Genomic DNA, 17,880 nt, shown 5'->3' on the forward strand with positions numbered 1-17,880 from the left:
AATCAAAAATAGGACATACCTTTATCAATTTCATAAGGGATTCTTGATTGTGGCTACAGTGGAGCAATGTGTGTTGCCACCACAGTGGACAGGGGCAGAGCTAAGCCCCTGTGTCCACATGGTATGAGGTAGCTCACTCTGGGTGTGTTCAGACGCAGCATTTCAGCTGGCATAAACTGTACTGGTTGGAACCGGTGCAGTTTATTCCAGCTGAAATGCGATCACCGTCTTCAAGTCTTGCCTACCCACCACCATTGGCGGGAGGTAACAGATTGCACCAGCCGAAGCTGGTTTCAATGGAGTTGAATAAGAGTTTCAACGGAGGTGACCGACCTTTTTTTTTTTGTTCTCTTCTGTTGAGTTTCCATGGACAATGTGTTCACTTTAAAACTTTTGCTCAGAGGGAGACCAAGGACGCGCAGCTGAACAAGCGGCTGGAAGCGGCTCAGTGTCCTGACGGCTAAGAGGAGATTGGTACCATAATTACTGTAGGACACGGACAGATGGCTCCTTTAGAGACTGGCCAGTTTTGCTGATGTTCAGAGAAACAAGAAGGTTTACGGGAGGATTGAACGGCTTCGGGAGAGAGTGGAGTGGAGAAGAGTGGAGAAGATCGCATGCGCAAAGGCAGCCATCCACAGAATGGCGATCTTTGCGCATGCTCAAAACACCCCGTATTACATTTAAAGTTTAAAGGTAAGGACTTACCTTTAAAGTTTAAAGCCCAAACTGGCCTCCCTGAAGTCCCGGACTCCTCTGGAAAGTTAAACTAAGGGCCTTTTCTTTTTTTAAAAAACAAACGCCGGGGCGAAGCTTCGCCCAAGTGCATATCAGCAACCTAAAAAAAATGGCTGGGGAAAATCGGAAGTCTCGGGCTTCCCAATGGAAGTGGCTAGACACCGGTGCAGAGCGGTCAGACGGGGGTAAACCGATTACAACCATTGTACTCAGGATACCACCACTTGGGGACCTAGTGGCAGAGTACAACGGTTTAAAGGGCTTTGCAACAGTTAGGGACGGAAGGCAGATGTTCTACGTGTGAACGCCGGTAAGTTCACCGATTGCAACCGGCACCTATTCCGTTGCAAATGCCCCATCTGAACGCACCCTCTGTGTGCCATCCCTTCCCCCTTTGACGCTTTAAAGTGTGTTTTTTTTTTAAGAATCCCTCATGTGATAGGCAATGAAGTGAAGGGAAAGGGAGGGGGTTCCAGACTGCAGGGGTCCTTGTGAAATCACTGTTATGTATATACTTTTGCATACAGTGGAGGACGGTAGGCAGCGACAGTACCAAGTGGCATGGGATGGGGTGTGTCACAGAATTGCCAGGCAGTGTCTGGCAATCAGTGGAAATGTTGGGTGGGTGCAGCATCACAGGAGATTTTTTTTAATGCAGTCTCATGTACTTACTTTATGTTCTTATAATGGGTAAACAATGGGTAGCTCTAGGAATCACCAAGAAACTCTATGGTAAAACTGTAGAATTTCTGGCAACTCCTAGAGCTACCCCTTGTCTCTTCCATTAAGAACAAATGGTAAGTACACGAAGGCTTGGAAGACCTAGGTGTATGCATAGATGCCATTCCCACATGTTCCCAAGCTCATTGCTGCTGTTTGTGTTGTGCTGGGAATATATTCTAATGTCCCCATGTAGAGGCAGCCTTGGCCATCACCTCAATGGCAAACATGCTTATGGCTTAGCTGAGAAACTGGGAGACAGAGCCTAGCTCTGTTTTATATATTTGATTTTTCTGCCCAGTTGTAGTCACCAGATCAGGTGCTAGTGGGAGTACTTTTGTACAGCTGGACAGCAGAAGGTCTAAAGAATGGAATTTCTGAACAGGATAATTTAAAGGTGGTGTGGAAGATACCAACAAGATGATGATGATAGAAAGGAGAAAATGATTTGTTTTGGTGGCTGTTGTTTTGGTTCAGTGACTTTTCAGGGTGACTTTTTGCCCCAGGGTGACTTTTCAGAGTTCTTATTCATTACTATAGTGTTTGCTAAAATGCTTGTAAACACAAAAATGGAATAATAAAAAGATGAAGGTTGCCTCTAAGGTTTTGGTTTATTTGTTGTATTTACATGTCCCAGTTCTACCAACACATTAAAAATGGGTTGCATACAAAATGATGATTTACACAGTAATAGAAGTGACACAAAAGGAAAAAAAGGGTTCATGACTGGAAGAGGAAAAGAATAAAATTCAGGGACCAACCCTTATATATTGTCAGACAGATTCAGTAGCTCTGAAAGGACTGCTTCATCACATACACACAAAAATTAGTTCTACATCAGATTAGATTAAGTTCATCAGCAGTATAACAAAGGTGTATTCTTCAGCCTCATCAGCTGAATGGGTTGAATAAGTGAATTTTTAAAAAAAAAATACTAGCAAAGGGGAAAGCGGGGTCTTGGATTACAGGTCAGGATGCAGCACAGTAGGTTTGCTTCTAAGTGACTCATTTGTGTGGTGTTATACTGTCTGTCAAAGCTATTTGTGCCAGTTACCAGTTTCCCCTCTTAGAAAGCTGATGGCTTTAGCAATAACGGTGGCACACACATATTGGCTTGGTTTAGTAGCCAGCCTTTCTTTGTGCTCATCAGCTATCCCTTTTCCAGGTCCTCTGGCATGTCTGGTATTTGTTGTCAGTGATGATTTGTTCACAGATAACATTCATTCTCTGCGCGTGCACACACACACACACACACTTTTAATTTAATTCTTATGCTTATTGAGCAGCCCAGGATTTGAGTAATTTTCGGGGGGGGGGTCCTGTTTAGTGGTTTGTTGACTTTATTTTATTTACAATACTTCCATTCCTTAGCCAAAATTCACTTATAGGTATTTTTTGCATGTTCTAATGTTCTTTTATTCTGATTTTATTGGCCATTTAAAGTTAATGATCTAAACTTCATTGTGCTTTTATAGACAGATGTCTGAAGCATTACAAATCATTTTCATGAAAAATACTGTTGATCTGAATCTAAACAAATTCAGCAATTGGTCATTATCTGTTAACAGGTTTTATCTGATTAGTGGAGGCGTTCCATTTATTATTTGTGGAATTACAGCAGCAACCAACATTGATAATTATGGAATAAAAGGCAAAGTTGATCCCCAATAGTAAGTATAATCCAATATGTTTTCAAACTGTTAGTTGCCATACTGATTTGTATTATCTTCCTAATGAGCCATGAAACATAGCTTTGTATCAAACATTGTGTGAACTGCCTGGATTAAAAGCTGCCTTGATGTTGCCCATCCTGTCTTTCTTCAGAAGATTTATGATCCACTCTTCTTTGAAGGAGCTCAAAGTAGCACTTTAGTTACAAATTAACGAGTTTTTAGATGACTGGAGTTGTGCAACCACAGATTCAATGACCTTCAAATAGCAGGTGATATCTCCTGGTCTTCTTGGGAAAAACAGAATTAAGGTAAATGGCAGTTAAACGTTCCCTTACTAACACAAACACATTCACTGTGCTCCTGATCCAGAGAATTATGGGTGCTCCAAAGTATACAAGAGAGCTCCTGCATGTATGTGCTCCTGCTCCTGCATATCAGGGGACATATGTTGCATCATCACAAGGTAAGAAGGTCACTGCTGTAGTAGATTAGTGATCTATCTAATCCAGCATTCTGCTTCTCATCATGCCTGAGGGGATGGTCTCAACAGCTTACAGAAGATGTGCAGAGGCCAAAGTCCCCCACTGTTGCTGTTCCACAGTAACTGGCATTCACATAGATGGAGATCCCATTTGACCATGATTAGCGATTGGCCCAAACCACAAATGAAAGTTTGTGATGAATTTTGGCTGGTTCGTGGTTCGCTGTCAGGAACTTCTACGAATTTTAAGACTTTTGGTGGCAGTTCGTGGACCAGTTTGTATCAGTTCATGACCCCTGCTTTCTGCTCCCTGCTGCTTTGGCAGGGAGCAGAAAGCAAGAGGTTAAATGGCTTGGAGCCATTAAAAGCCCTGCTTTCTCCTCCCCACAAAAAGTGGTGGGGAGCAGAAAGCAGGAGTCACAAACCTATACAAACCAGTTCAGTTTGTGGTTTGGTTCATAGTTTGGCCCACCCTTAACCATGATGGCTAATAACTCGAAATGGATCTTAAAGCTGCCTAAGATAGTAGCTATCTCCACATCCTTTGGTAGTGAATTCCAAAAGTTAATTATTCATTATGTGAAGAAAACCTTTTTATCCAGGGGTCATTTCATAGAAAAAGAGGTGCAGGAGCTCATTAGCATAACTCATTAGCATATGCCACACACCCTGACATCACCGGAAGTGTGTCAGAAGGCAACACCCACCACTCAGGCTCCACTGGACTGTTTTGGATTGCTAGCTATGGGGGGGTGGGAATGTACAGATCTGTCCTCGCAGAGGAGGGCGAGCCTGTACCTGAATAAAACTTGATCTTAAAGGTGCCACTGGACTGTTTTGAACTCAGAGGGGGGGGGCTCTGCAGCTTTCATGGCTGCTTCTTGCTCTGACTGAGGGCTGCTGGAAGCAGGGGGTGGGGCTTGTTGCATGTGCCCGCCCCCTGGGCTGTTTACTGCCGGAGCTCCGCTCCTGTGCGCTCCTGCAGCAAATAACCCCTGTTTTTGTCCATGCTGAATCTATTGCCCAACAACTTCATTGGGTGCCTGCAAGTTCTAGGATTACGAGACATCTTTGTCATCTTGAACATGTTTATTGCCCTTTCCTACAACTTAAGCTTCACAAATATAGTTAAGGGTGGGGCAACCAGAGCTGTACACGGTATTCCAAGTACAGCTACACCATAGGTCTAGACAGCTGCTATGATTCTGAGTCAACATGTTTTTTGTCAACTGTACTGCTGTTTTCATCAATGCATTGGCTTAGATTAATGCTAATGCTGCTGTAAGGGCATCTGATTCAGTCTGAGCTAGCTCCTTTAATAGGGCTGTCAATCTCCAGGTGGCACCTGGAGATCACCCACTATTACAATGCATTTCCAGATGACAGAAGTCAGTTCCCCTGGAGAAAATGGCTGCTTTGGAGGGTGGATTCTATGGCATTATACCCTGCTGAGATTTCTCCCCTCTCCAGGCTACACCCCCTAAATCTCCCGGTATTTCCCCACCTTGAGCTGGCAAACCTAGCCTTTAGAGAAAGAATTTTGGTAGAACATAAAGCATTGTTATCCTGCTTATAACAAGAAGGAAACTAAAGCAAATATTTTACTGTATGAAAATATTTTTTAAAAAATGCTTTTTTAGAAATGGACATCAAATGTGTAATGTCCTAACATAACTTCTTCCAAACCAGAGGTCTCTAACCCATGAGTCATGGAGCCCCACCTGCTGAATCACAAGCCGCTATAGATACACCATACTTTTACTGCTTTTTGGAAGGATATGATGCTAATGCAAATCTGTCAAGAGCAATGACACAACACTTCCTCCCTCTCTTTGTGTGCACACTAAGAGAAGTGGCAAAATGGGGAGATGAGTCACTCAGTGGTAGAGAGGATTGCTTTTTAGAAAAGGTTCTTAGCAAAGGTAATGGAATATCATGCTACTTACTGTCACATACTTCCAGTTCATTTGGTCCCATGCCATCATTGGTGTGTGTGTGTGTGTGTGTGTGTGTGTGTGTGTGAGAGAGAGAGAGAGAGAGAGAGAGAGAGAGAGAGAGAGAGAGAGAGAGAGAGAGAGAGAGAAGTTCATCATGAATCTGGAAAGGTTGAAGGCCACTGCTCTAAGCAGAATAGAGGCTATTCCGAAAAGTCTGTCATTTTAAAAGCATATTTATTCCAATATGTGTGATTAGAAAATCACTTATAATCAACAGGGTATTAAAAGGTCTGATTATTTATGTTCATAAATTTGTGAGACACTTTCCCTTTGGCACTGTTGTAGAGATTTTACTACTTTAGTTTAATCACTTTAATCACAGGCAATCAATACCAGATATCACAATGAGCAAAAAAAAAAACCTGGGAAGCAGGTGGAGTGATAAAATTGCTTAGGAGAGAGTGCTGCAAACTGAGCAACAGCACAGTGGGTGATGCAACTTATTCATTTTTAATAATGTTACTACATAAAAATGTAGATGCACCAACTTCAGCGTGTTCTTTATGGAACTGATTTCTGAAGTGGCCCATGATGAGATTCCTCTTGAAAAGAACGGCATCCTAAGAGAGACTGTTCCCCTGGGGATTGCTCCACTTTCACTTGGCATAAACTCTGCAGTCTTTAAATTTTTAAAGGCATGCACACAGATTTGTGGGTCACTCTTAAGAAATTTAAAAAATGTTAACATGTTTACCTGTTTGCGATTGTTAGTAAAATCGCATGGATCGTTAACATGCCTGATAAGTATGCACATTCTTTTCACAGCTAGACAAAGACATCGTATTATGCCAGGTTGCTGTCCTAAACAATGCAGCATCCACTATGCCAGTGCTAGGGCATACCTCTAAGATGGACCCTGAGATGGTATTTCCATACCAAGGCATTGCTCAGGTAGCTTCTGCCATTAGACCATCCATGATTCTTTTGATAAGAAAGTGTTTATCACAAGGACAAATCAATGCAATGACACTATACTTTATTTTTTTAAAAATGAAGGGCCATCTGGGAGGGCGGGTGCATCGATCCACAGTGTACACTCAAGGAGGCAGTCCTTCCTCAGTCAAGCTGTGATTTCACTGCTCCCCTCCCCCCTTATGCACTGGCTTAGAAGGGTCTGGACCCAGAGGCATAAGAATCCTTCCAACATTAAATGAGAGGAGATCCTAGAGGCTTCAGTGAAAACTAGACCATCCTCCCATTTAGCACTGAGAGGGGTGCCAGGCAGCTAGGAAGGAGGCCAGAAAACAGTGCTGCCGGATGCCTGGCCAGTGCCATTCTTGACTGTCCTCCCAGATCAGCTTTGTGAGATGCTTAGATCACTGCATCTGTTTTTCTTAGTTCTGTTATTGTACCATTTTTAGCATATTACTTAAGCTGTAGTGAAGGTTTAGCTTTACAATTATGCACTGTGTGAAAAACAAAGACTGTGTTAATAAAAATAGTTATTACTGTATCCTGCTTCAAACTCCCCCCCCCCAAAAAAAAACCCTGCAATAGTGACAGGGAGTGTATTTGGTTTAAACTGGCAAAATCTGGAGTTATAACTCAGCTACATGGTTACGGTTGAATGGTCTGGTTGGTTGGGTCAAATCCTTTACAATTTTTTTCTTTTTTACAGTTGTTGGATGACATGGGAGCCTAGTCTAGGTGCGTTTTATGGACCTGTCGCATTCATCACCCTGGTCACCTGCATTTATTTCTTGTGCACGTATGTGCAGTTGAGGCGCCACCCAGAACGCAAGTATGAATTGAAAGAAAGAACAGAAGATCAGCAGAGGTTAGCAAGTCCTGAGGTTGGCCACAGTCACATTACGGATGCTGGATCGGTCTCCCAGGCTACATGCTCAATTATTTCCTCTTCCCTGCTGGAAAATGAGCATTCGTTTAAGGCGCAACTTCGAGCAGCAGCATTCACTTTGTTCCTGTTTATCGCCACTTGGACCTTTGGTGCACTTGCTGTTTCCCAAGGACATTTCTTGGATATGATCTTTAGCTGTCTATACGGAGCATTTTGTGTGACCTTAGGGCTCTTTATCCTGATTCATCACTGTGCAAAGCGAGATGACGTTTGGCATTGCTGGTGGTCCTGTTGCCCATCCAGAAGGAACACGTACTCGGTACAACTTAATGTCCGCCCAAAGGTTAATGTCAATGGAGAAAACCAGGTTCATGCGCCGTGTCTCCAGGAGTCACCTTGTCCTACTAAGTCAGCTGTTTTTAATCACCCAGCTGCCAGTCACTGCAAACTTACTAATCTACAGGCTGTGCAAAACCACGTCAACTGCCTTTCACCAGTTACACCGTGCTGTGCAAAAATGCACTGTGATCAACTCCTGGAAGATGATGCTCACATTCACGTACACAATGAAGGGACTTTCAGACCCAACATGCATGTTCACAGATGTCTGAAAAGCAGAACTAAGCCACGCTACTTCAGCCGACATCGAGCTGCAGGAGACAGAGAGTACGCTTACCACATTCCTTCTAGTATTGATGGCAGCATCCACAGCTCACACACAGACAGTCCACACAGCACACATGACAGTCAGTCGGGGCACAGGCGGCCATGTTGTGCAAAAAACGATCCATATCCTACCCTCAGCCAGCCTGAAAGCAGCGATGTGAGTACTGTGATCTACAGCTGTGCTAAAGTGCCCGAAAGTGACCCAGTGCACCATGCAGCTCATTTTGAGATGCACCCGCGGACACAGTCCTTGCCCTTTAGCACAACCAGCCACAATGGGATTCTAAAGGGAACCATGCATGAAGCCATGATCTACGGTTCCGATAGTACAGGAAATATCAAAACTGGCCCTTGGAAGAATGAAACTACTGTGTAGTTATCCTCTCGCAGCTCACACCATCTTGATCTTTGTTTTCCTTCTAAAATGAGTGAGATACATGTTTGTGTAGCACATGAGTCAATTGTACAAGTTTTCAGCTTTGTTTTCTTAATGAGAAGAGGCTTTTAAAAAGCAGCAGCAGTGTTTTTTTAAAAAATAATGGTGGAACTTGGTTCCGGGGGAAAACCAAACCAAACCCTGAAAGGTAATGCGAGGAACCTGAATGTGGGGCAATATTCTTTTGTTATGTCACATTATATTCCTTTTTCCTTTTACTTTGTTAAAAGTTCTTCGCTAATGTCAGACACTTTTATACACATATCAACACCACAGCCTTTCCTGGGTTATTTTTTTATAGCAAAATGTTACTATTGTTGTTCCCTTGATCCTGAAAGTTACAGTAGTAGAAAGATGAGGAGGATTTTCTAAATGGACTAACACAGCTTTTTCACACACACAAAAGTGATACTGCCTCTAAAGACCTTCTGTAGCATATGGCTTGTGAAATCTCGTAGTGTACAGTCACTGTTACGTCTCTCTTCGGGTGAAGAGAAGTGCTAGGTAGCGTCCCTGTTAACATCTCTGGTGCTGTATCAGTTGTACTTTTTTTTTTGCATGACACACCTCAAGACAGTACCATTTGCTGTTTTCTAGTGTTAAAATCTGTAAAATGAAAAAAAAAAATGTAAAAGGCTGTGATCATTCCTGTTGGTATTAATCTAGAGCATTTTGAATCTACAAACAGAGATAAAAAAAATCTACTGCACTGTTTACAGTGGCACAATCCTTTGTATGAGGTTATATGAAAGCTTTGATAAGGGTCCACTCTAATGTCTCTTCTGAGCATGCACTATTCATTGTCTGTGGCACTGTGTGGTGTAAGAGCAGCTGTTTCCACCACTTTCACCCCTCTGTAAGTATGCTTTTTGGAACCAAATGGCAAGCTGTCTGGCAATCTTTTTAGGGTGTTTTTTTTTGGGGGGGTAACAAAAAGTATGTTATCATTAACTCTTTGAGGACTATTGTCATTTAAATGAACAAATCACCTAGGGCACAATCCAAGCCAAGTGAAGACCTTTTAAGAGCCTTTGGTTTTGTTTTGTTTTTTAATGTGAAAGCAGTCTGCTTCAGTTTTCCCTTGTATACACGGAGCTCACTGGGACTGAACTTGGGCTGGGCCATACCCCTGGTCTAGTTTTGGGGAAGGAGGCTGCTACATGTAGGTATTACTTTACCTAGTGACAATAATAGCAAGGTAGTCTGCAGTCCTCGGAAAAGGAAAGGCTACACCACTTTAAAGAAGCATCATTTTAAATATATATCTATATATTTATGAACACTCTAATTTTAGGTGAAATCCCCTTTTTCTCCCATGTCCTGGAATCCTCTGTCAAAGCACATTTAGGATTATCTTTATTCTTCAATGCAAATTTGACCTTCAGAAGCAGTACTTTTCTGTTGATTTATTCTGCTCAGCTCTGAGACATTGTTAGGGTCAGTAACGTTCTCTATTCATGATGCTTTGGGCAAGTAATTTTTTTAAAGATGCCCATGAACATCTGGACACAAAGCATCAAGTCACAAGGAAAATATAGAATTATAATTGCCCTTGGGTTTTTTTTTAAAGCTAAAAGAGTCTGGTTATAAATTTCTGGGATAATGGGAATGGGATCATAAAGCTAGAAGAGGGGGAAATGTCTGCAGTGAAAGAGAGCAGTATTTCCACATTTTAAAAGAACAAGCACAATGTTATATGGTTATTAATGGCAAATGTATAGACATATACAAGTTTAAGTAACCACAATGTTACTTGTAATCTAGGCAATTCCCTGGGATGGAACATTCACTTTTAAGGGGTTTATTTTGTCATGATCTTTACAAAGTTCAACCCATTATGTGTTTCTTTATCAGCATGTTTGAATCCCTCCATTTATGATATGTACGAGTCTCTTTCCTTAAAAGTGTACATAACAGATTATTATCCTTTTTGGAATGTTATAAATATATATATACATGTCAGATGAATGTGTTCTGCAGTGTTTGCAGGTGGGAATTAGTACTCAAAGGGTTAATGCTCAGTATCTGAGTGCGAGGAATTTTTGTTTTTGTTTTCTGTATTTTTATAAAGTTCAAATATAGATATATAGATATATATATTGTAAATTACAGCAGATAATGTATCCATTGTGTGTATGTGTGTGTGTGTGTGTTATGTGTGTCTTTCCAAAGTGAACAAAGCAGAAATGCACTAGATGGGTGTTTTGAGTTTTTAACCGTGTTCCGCCTTTACATGATGGCTTCTTTTAGATGATGCAAAAAAGGGGGGAAAATGCCCTAAGCTTTATTCTGTATATGCTGTATATGCTTGAACTGTCTCAGAACTAAAATACAGTATTTTGCATTGTGTGCATAATATATTTTCTTTTTCATCATTCTTTTCCATGTATATGTTACAGTCATTCCACAACATCAGTGCAACTATATAGGCATAGGTATAATGTTAAATGCCAGATCTCTGTATCTCAGCGATATTTATAATACTCTGTAATAGCGAAGTCTTAGAAGGTCTCTAGAATTATGCAAATTAGTCCACACACACTAAGGTCCAAGTGAAATGGTCACTTTTTGGGAACAGAGTTGTTGACGTTCTCCAGCTTGTGTTTCTCTTGCCACTGTTGTTCTGTCTGACACACATAATGAGAGATACTTAAATGGGTGCTGCTTTCCACAGAAAATCTTCTGTTATACACCTCTCCTGAAGACGAACGTTCAATATTGAAACACCTTTCATATATTGTGTCTGAATATTAAGTTAGCAAATATTTCTGGGCTAATTTGGGGGGGGGAGATGTTATGCAATAATCTGTTTGCAAATTATTTTTTTTAGAAAATATACAGTATAATTACAGAGTAGGAGAATATGATGTTAAATAAATTTAAAATGTTTTGTAACATCAGATGTGACCCCAATTTATTTGTGCTCTTGCCTTTTTAAAGATAGAACAGATAATTTTATGTAGTCCATAGATAACGTGTGTTCTGTTTTATATATTCACCTGCCAGTTCTAGAATTTGGATACAGTGTTCTAGTAAAACACCAAGGTGTTGATGATTCTGGGAGCAATACTAAGCAGGTCTACTCAGAAGTAAGTCCTATTTTATTCAATGGGGCTTACTCCCTGAAAGTGTTCTTAGGATTGCAGCCTCTGTGTACATATCCCTAGCTGAATGTGGAGTCACATACACAAAACAATTCAGGAGTTGGAGCTATATATATAAGCAAGACTAGGATTCTGCTGATCAGTGGTGAATCCCAGAAAAGTGGAAGTGGCTAAATTCAATCCCTCCATTCTCTCTGCTCCGCTTCACTGACACAATATCAGCTTCTTTTACTAGGCTGCACTTGCATGGTTCTGGGAAATGGATCATCTGCCGGGTCAGGGCGTCTGTGTAGCAGTCTTAGAAGAGTTTGTACTTTTAGTTATGTATGAATAATATATAAACTGTTGAGCATTTTTTTCACACTTTACTACCAGTATGAGACAGGGCACAAACCTGAGCCTCACAAAGTAGTTTTCTGTTAAAAGAGGAAACACTTGGATGGGGTTTAGCCAAAATACTGTACTGACATATTGTGTGGAATACAAGGTGGAAATTACAGAAAACGGTTCTTCAGTGGCCTGTGTTTTCGATAATTCAACGTGAAGGCAACGTTGGCTGAGTCCTGTATAGTGCACTATTCTTGCATCAAATGTTTTGTTCGATATGTTACCCATATTGCATTCAATTCACTGTAGGCCATTGTACATATACCCTATTATGCTAGAAGCCAAGAATCACTAGTATCCATTGAGTGCAGCTTTCTTTTTGAAGCCTCAGCCAAGCCAGATGCCTCTCAAAAGCTCATAAACAGAGCACAATTATCACCTATCCCTTTACAGGAGACAAGTATGGCAAGCAGAGGATGCAGTTTCCCCTAACTCTTCCTTAAATGAGTTCTGAAACCTTCCTTGCCTATGTCAGATTCAGTTTTCTTTCCCTGAAATATGTGTATATATAGTTATGTTGTTGTTGTTTTTTTAAAAAAAAATCAAATTAATTCCGTACAAATTAATGAAATGCACTAAAAGATTTTGGCTTTTGGTATACCAAGATTACAGCTAATGAAGAAAGGGAACAGATGATTGTGGTTCCTTTGCCAACAACTAAAAGCATCTCTTACTAATCCCAGCAAAGGAAATGTAAAGGGGGGGGGGCTGGAAGTTTCTAACTAGAGGCTCAGGGTAATTGATCACATCTTTCCAGCTTTACCCTAGTTGATTATTTTTAAACTTTGGCAAATGGCTTTGTGCACATGGTTCGTCTACAAATCTACTAAAGCAAAGTATCTTTATATTTTTTCAAAACCTGGCAGAAGATGGATACATTTGCCAAGCGATTCCCCAATATTCCAGCAAACCCCCAAATCTCTGCTCCCATGCTGGCCCAGAACAATAAGTTCTAGTTATATTAATTATTTATTTGATTTATACCCTGCCCTCCCCGCTGAAGCAGGCTCAGGGCCTATTCGTGTCTATGCCTGTTAACCATATCCTCAGCCATGGATTCTTACAGCTGTATCTTGTTTGTGTGGCATTTTCACTCAATAAGTTGATGCTCATCGAATTGTTTTTCTGTAGAAGGCACCTCTATCCCATTGGCTTGGCACCTGTCACCCTGGGATCTTCACTAAGATTGCTGAAGGCAGGCTCACGGTCGGCCTTCTTTTGCTACTGCATTTCCCCACATTCTTGTGGTGTTTTTATAAAGATGGAACCAATAAAAACCCAATTCACTTACTTGCACAGTTATTTATTTATTTTTACTCCTGAGAGTGAACAATGTTGACATTCAGAATGTCACGTATCACAAATGTTCTTGAAAGTCAAGGGTCTGGGTCTGGGTTAAGGCTTGATTCATGGGTTCAGTCATTGAAGTGGAGGACTCCCATAAGTGAAAAAGGCAATCCCAAAGTAACATGTAAAACCGCCCTTAGGCTGCGATCACACACTCATTTAGATCTGGCATAGGTGTGAATGCCTGACGGATCTAAAGAGAGCGATCAGACAGCAACATCTGGGAAGCATCCCGCAGTTGTCGGCAACCCGTGCTGCTCCACCGCAGAAGCAGAGTTAAAAGACACCGGGGAAAGTCCGGCTCTAACGGGTTCTGACGGGCCACAGATCGACTTTCCCCTGTCTGCTCACACAAGCATGCTCTCATGCTGTCGGGATGGTCTGATCATGCCATCCTGGCTCGGTGCCTTCCCCCCCCCTTTGCAGTATGCACATCATCTCATACTCCATAGGGGGCCCTCAGTGCGGAGGTTCGATTCCTCATTTATGTTCATGGGAAACAAACAGGCAAAAAAAAAAAAGACTCAGCCGCAGTTAAGAACATAAGAACATAAGAGATGCCAATGTTGGATCAGGCCAATGGTCCATCCAGTCCAACACTCTGTGTCACACAGTGGCCAGAAATACCAGGTGCCATCAGGAGGTCCAGCAGTGGGGCCAGGACATTAGAATTCCTCCCACTGTTGACCCCCCCCCCCAAGCACCAAGATGACAGAGCAGCACTTGCCCCAGAGTCCCTATCTGTACCTTGTGGCTAATAGCCACTGATGTCTGATCACACAGAGATGGGCTGAGCCCGCAGCTAGAAAGGGAGGTGTGATCTCGCAACTGTGGGTCAAATTCCTCTGGAGGAAATAGCCTCGCTTCCCCTCTGCTTCAACTGGCACATGTGACCACAGCCTTAGAATAAATGGGATCCAGGTTGTCTGGCCGTCATTGGCATCCCTGCCCCACCAAGCAACAGCTATCAAGCATTGTTTGAAGAAAGCCAAGTTAAAAAACAAACAAACATACAGTAGATGAAGAAGACAATTTAATTATAGACCAGTATAAGAGAAACTGAGGGTCCGAGTTGGTTTGCAAATGTGAACTGTATTTTCTTATAAATGTACGTTAATAGAAGCATCATACAATTCTCCCTGGAAATGTACAACTGTTCAAAAGGAAAGGAAGAAAGGCAATTCTTCACATTGTTCCAAATGAACCATTTGTGCTTGATTATCCTTAGCGGTATATGTGTTTTCTCCAATTCTGAAACCAGCATGAGACATGCACCTCTGAGATTTCATTGCTGACAATGAAAAATGGCAGCTTTTGCAAGCCTATGCTTCGGTGTGGAAAGAAAATGTTTCTTAATAATATACAGACACTTTGTGCCCTCTGCTCTTGCTGCACCAAGTTCAGACTCTGTAACCTAGTTCTTGGCACAAACTTCCCCATTTTTGCTCAAGGTGAAGAGCCCTCAGTTCCTCTTGTACTGAATCAATGCCATGCATGCACACACCTGTCAACTTGCATAACAGGTCTTTTAGTTAGAAAGCCCCTGGAGCTGAAATGCTACTTGGTGAAAGATTGGGCTCCCCCCCCCCTCAACCCAATTTCAGCCAGCCACATGACCACGGAAACGTCTTTGGACAGCGCTGGCTCTTTGGCTTTGAAATTGAGATGAGCACCGCAACCCTAGAGTCAGATTCGACTGGCTTTCGAGCAAGGGAACCTTTACCTCTACATAATCCTTTGTAGGCTTACTCTAAAGTAAGCTCTTTGAGTCAGAGGGTCTTACTTGCTAGTAAGTGAATGTAGGATTAAAGCTTCAGTTCTTTAAAATATCTCAAAGTAATATGAGTCTTTTTATTCAGACCAATAGCCCACCAGCTCCTCCAGGGTTGAAAATTGCTAAATGATGGCTGCAGGAGGAGAAGAAGAGGAGGAGGAGGAGGAGGAGGAGTTGGGTTTATACCCCACCCTTCGCTCAGAGTCTCAGAGCAGTTTACAATCTCCTTCCCTTCCTCTCCCCACAACAGACACCCTGTAAAGTAGGTGGGGCTGAGAGCGCTCTGACTGAGAACTGCTCTTGAGAGAACAGTTCTGAGAAAACTGTGACTGACCCAAGGTCACCCAGCTGGCTGCATGTGGAGGAGTGGGGAATTGAATCCAGTTCTTCAGATTAGAGTCCACCGCTCTTAACCACGACACCAAAGTGGAGCAGAGGGCAAAAGCAGATGACATGAGATGGAACTCCAGTTGCTAAACTGACAGTTCAATCCTAAACGCATTTACACCCTTCTAAATCCGTTGACAGGCTTACAAGGTTGGGACTCCATTTCGAATTGTACTGCAAGTTTAATACGATCCATTCTCATTCCCTTGGCTCTATTACATCACATCAGGCTACATAATTAACCCTAGTGCATTTAGCAAGTCTGTTTCTTTACCTGATGATGCTGTGTATTTAGATCCAAGTAAGAATCACTTGAACAAACAGTATTTTCAGTGGGGGAAAATAATGAATGAGGTGTGCAACAGATCATAGCGATGTTTCAAGAGCTGTGGCTAAATAGCAAAAAATTAAGGCAATTCAGTTCAGAGATTGTCCATTCTTTTTGTACACAGCCTTCACCGTGTGGACAAATATGACATAATTAACACATCTCTGACTACCTACCAATCACCAGAAACTTTGAGATCTAGGGGGCTATAATTTTTGTCATTCATAAGCCTAGGAAAGTGAGCCATTTATTTCACTTATGTGATCAACAACCATTTGTGTTTGTACATCTCAGCTTTACAGGTAATGTTCTGGAGGTTTTTTCCTAGCTGTTAGCCTTCAAATGAAATTAAATTCTGGTAAAGGGAGCTGTAATACTTGTCTGCCCAATGAATTAGCTGCATGCGAACAGCAAGTTCTTTATTTACTAGGTCTTTCACAGCTGCATACGCTCACCCAGTCCTCCCAACATGCCTTTCTCATTAGCCACAGACCAAAACGATGGTGTAATTTTACTTCAAGAGCTGGTCATTTCCCAACAAATATTTTTCTGCAACAACATGACACAAGAGGTGTAATCTATCAAATTTCATTCATAATCTTTGTGGTACTAACAGAAACAGTGCTTTGATTGCTGTTAATCTGACTCTGTCCTTCCAAATGAATCTCATTTTAGTTTCCTTTTGTACTGAAATAGAGTATTATGTGTAATGCCAACTGCAAGGGCCCTGCAGGCAGCAATGGGAAAATTGGTTTTCTGATGATGACCTATTTTTTTTTCCAGGGAGACAATAAGATTACTAAGTTGAGGTACAGCTGATATGATTGCCCAAGGCCACCCCTAAGCTCCTTTTGCAGCCTGTGATGGAGGGTCACCTTGTTCCAGCTTTCGGTTAACTGTGAAATAAGCTCTCGCAAATTCAGCTCTGTGTCTGAGGCCTAAGAGGAATACCTGACACTTGAGTTGACATGAGACCAGTGTTCCCTCTAAGCCAAGTTAGTGTGAGCTAGCTCACAGTTTTTTAGCCTCCGGCTCACACATTTTGGTCTTAGCTCAGGAAGGACGGCTCCAAAGCAAACTAATGTATGCAGCAGCCAAATCACTCACTCACAACTTTAATGCCAGTAGCTCACAAAGTAGAGATTTTGCTCACAAGACTCCACAGCTTACAGGGAGCATTGCATGACACAATTATTATAGGTAAAGATCAGCCATTCTGGGCTAGCAGAACATAAGAGGAGCCCTGCAGGATCAGATCATGTAGCCTGGAGCCCCATTTCCAAGAGCAGTCCACTGGATGCTGGCAAGGCACCTCGTCAAAATGATGCAGCCCTTTTATGCATACGGACTGCATCTTTTTCATGTAAACTTGGTAATAGCAGATAAAGTTCTACTACAGGGTGGTACTCATTGTGACCCACCAGGCCTAATTCAGTCCAGCAGCCATTCTTGTAGCCTACCAGGAACCTGACACCAGTGTTCCCTGTAAGCTGAGTTAGTGTGAGCTAGCTCACAGTTTTTTAGCCTCCGGCTCACACATTTTTGTCTTAGTTCAGGAAGGATGGCTCCAGAGCAAACTAAGTTATGCAGTAGCCAAATTGCTCACTCACAACTTTCATGCCAATAGCTCACAAAGTTGCGCATGTCTGAGCATGCGCAGTTCGGGCAGGAGCCGGGGATGCGCTGGCAGAAGGACGCGCTGGCGATCCCACGGCCGAGCTTGCCGCAGCCGTTCCGGTAAGACCACCTCCGGAGGTGGTTTTTTGTTGATGCGGTTTTTCGGCCGGAAGGGCCGGAATGGGGACGGGTGCGCAACGTTTCCCAGATGTTGCAGTGGGATCACGCCCGTTTGCTGTGCCCCGATCCGTCCCTCTCCTGGCCCAAAACCTTTCGTGTGACCGGGGCCAAAGTAAAGTTTTTGCTCACAAGACTCCACAGCGTAGAGGGAGCATTGCTTGACACCTGTCCTCTCCTCTGGAAGCAAAAATAGGGGGTGTTATGTCAACCTGTATTCATGCTAAGCTATGCAGACCTGTGCTACAAT

The 17,880-nt window shown here is 42.4% G+C and overlaps 1 protein-coding gene across 1 annotated transcript in view; it reads left to right on the forward strand.

The window, feature by feature from the left end:
• Window positions 1-8,519, forward strand: part of ADGRA1 (adhesion G protein-coupled receptor A1) — a 129,812-nt gene extending 121,293 nt beyond the window's left edge. The window contains 2 exon segments of the mRNA XM_015426896.1: window positions 3,027-3,128; window positions 7,228-8,519. Coding sequence (XP_015282382.1) covers window positions 3,027-3,128; window positions 7,228-8,449 — 1,324 coding nt within the window. The 3' untranslated portion in view covers window positions 8,450-8,519.
• The last annotated feature ends 9,361 nt before the right edge of the window (window positions 8,520-17,880 follow it).

Source organism: Gekko japonicus, unplaced genomic scaffold, assembly GCF_001447785.1.
Source record: "Gekko japonicus isolate JY-2015 unplaced genomic scaffold, Gekko_japonicus_V1.1 scaffold35, whole genome shotgun sequence".
Taxonomy (NCBI): Eukaryota; Metazoa; Chordata; class Lepidosauria; order Squamata; family Gekkonidae; genus Gekko; species Gekko japonicus.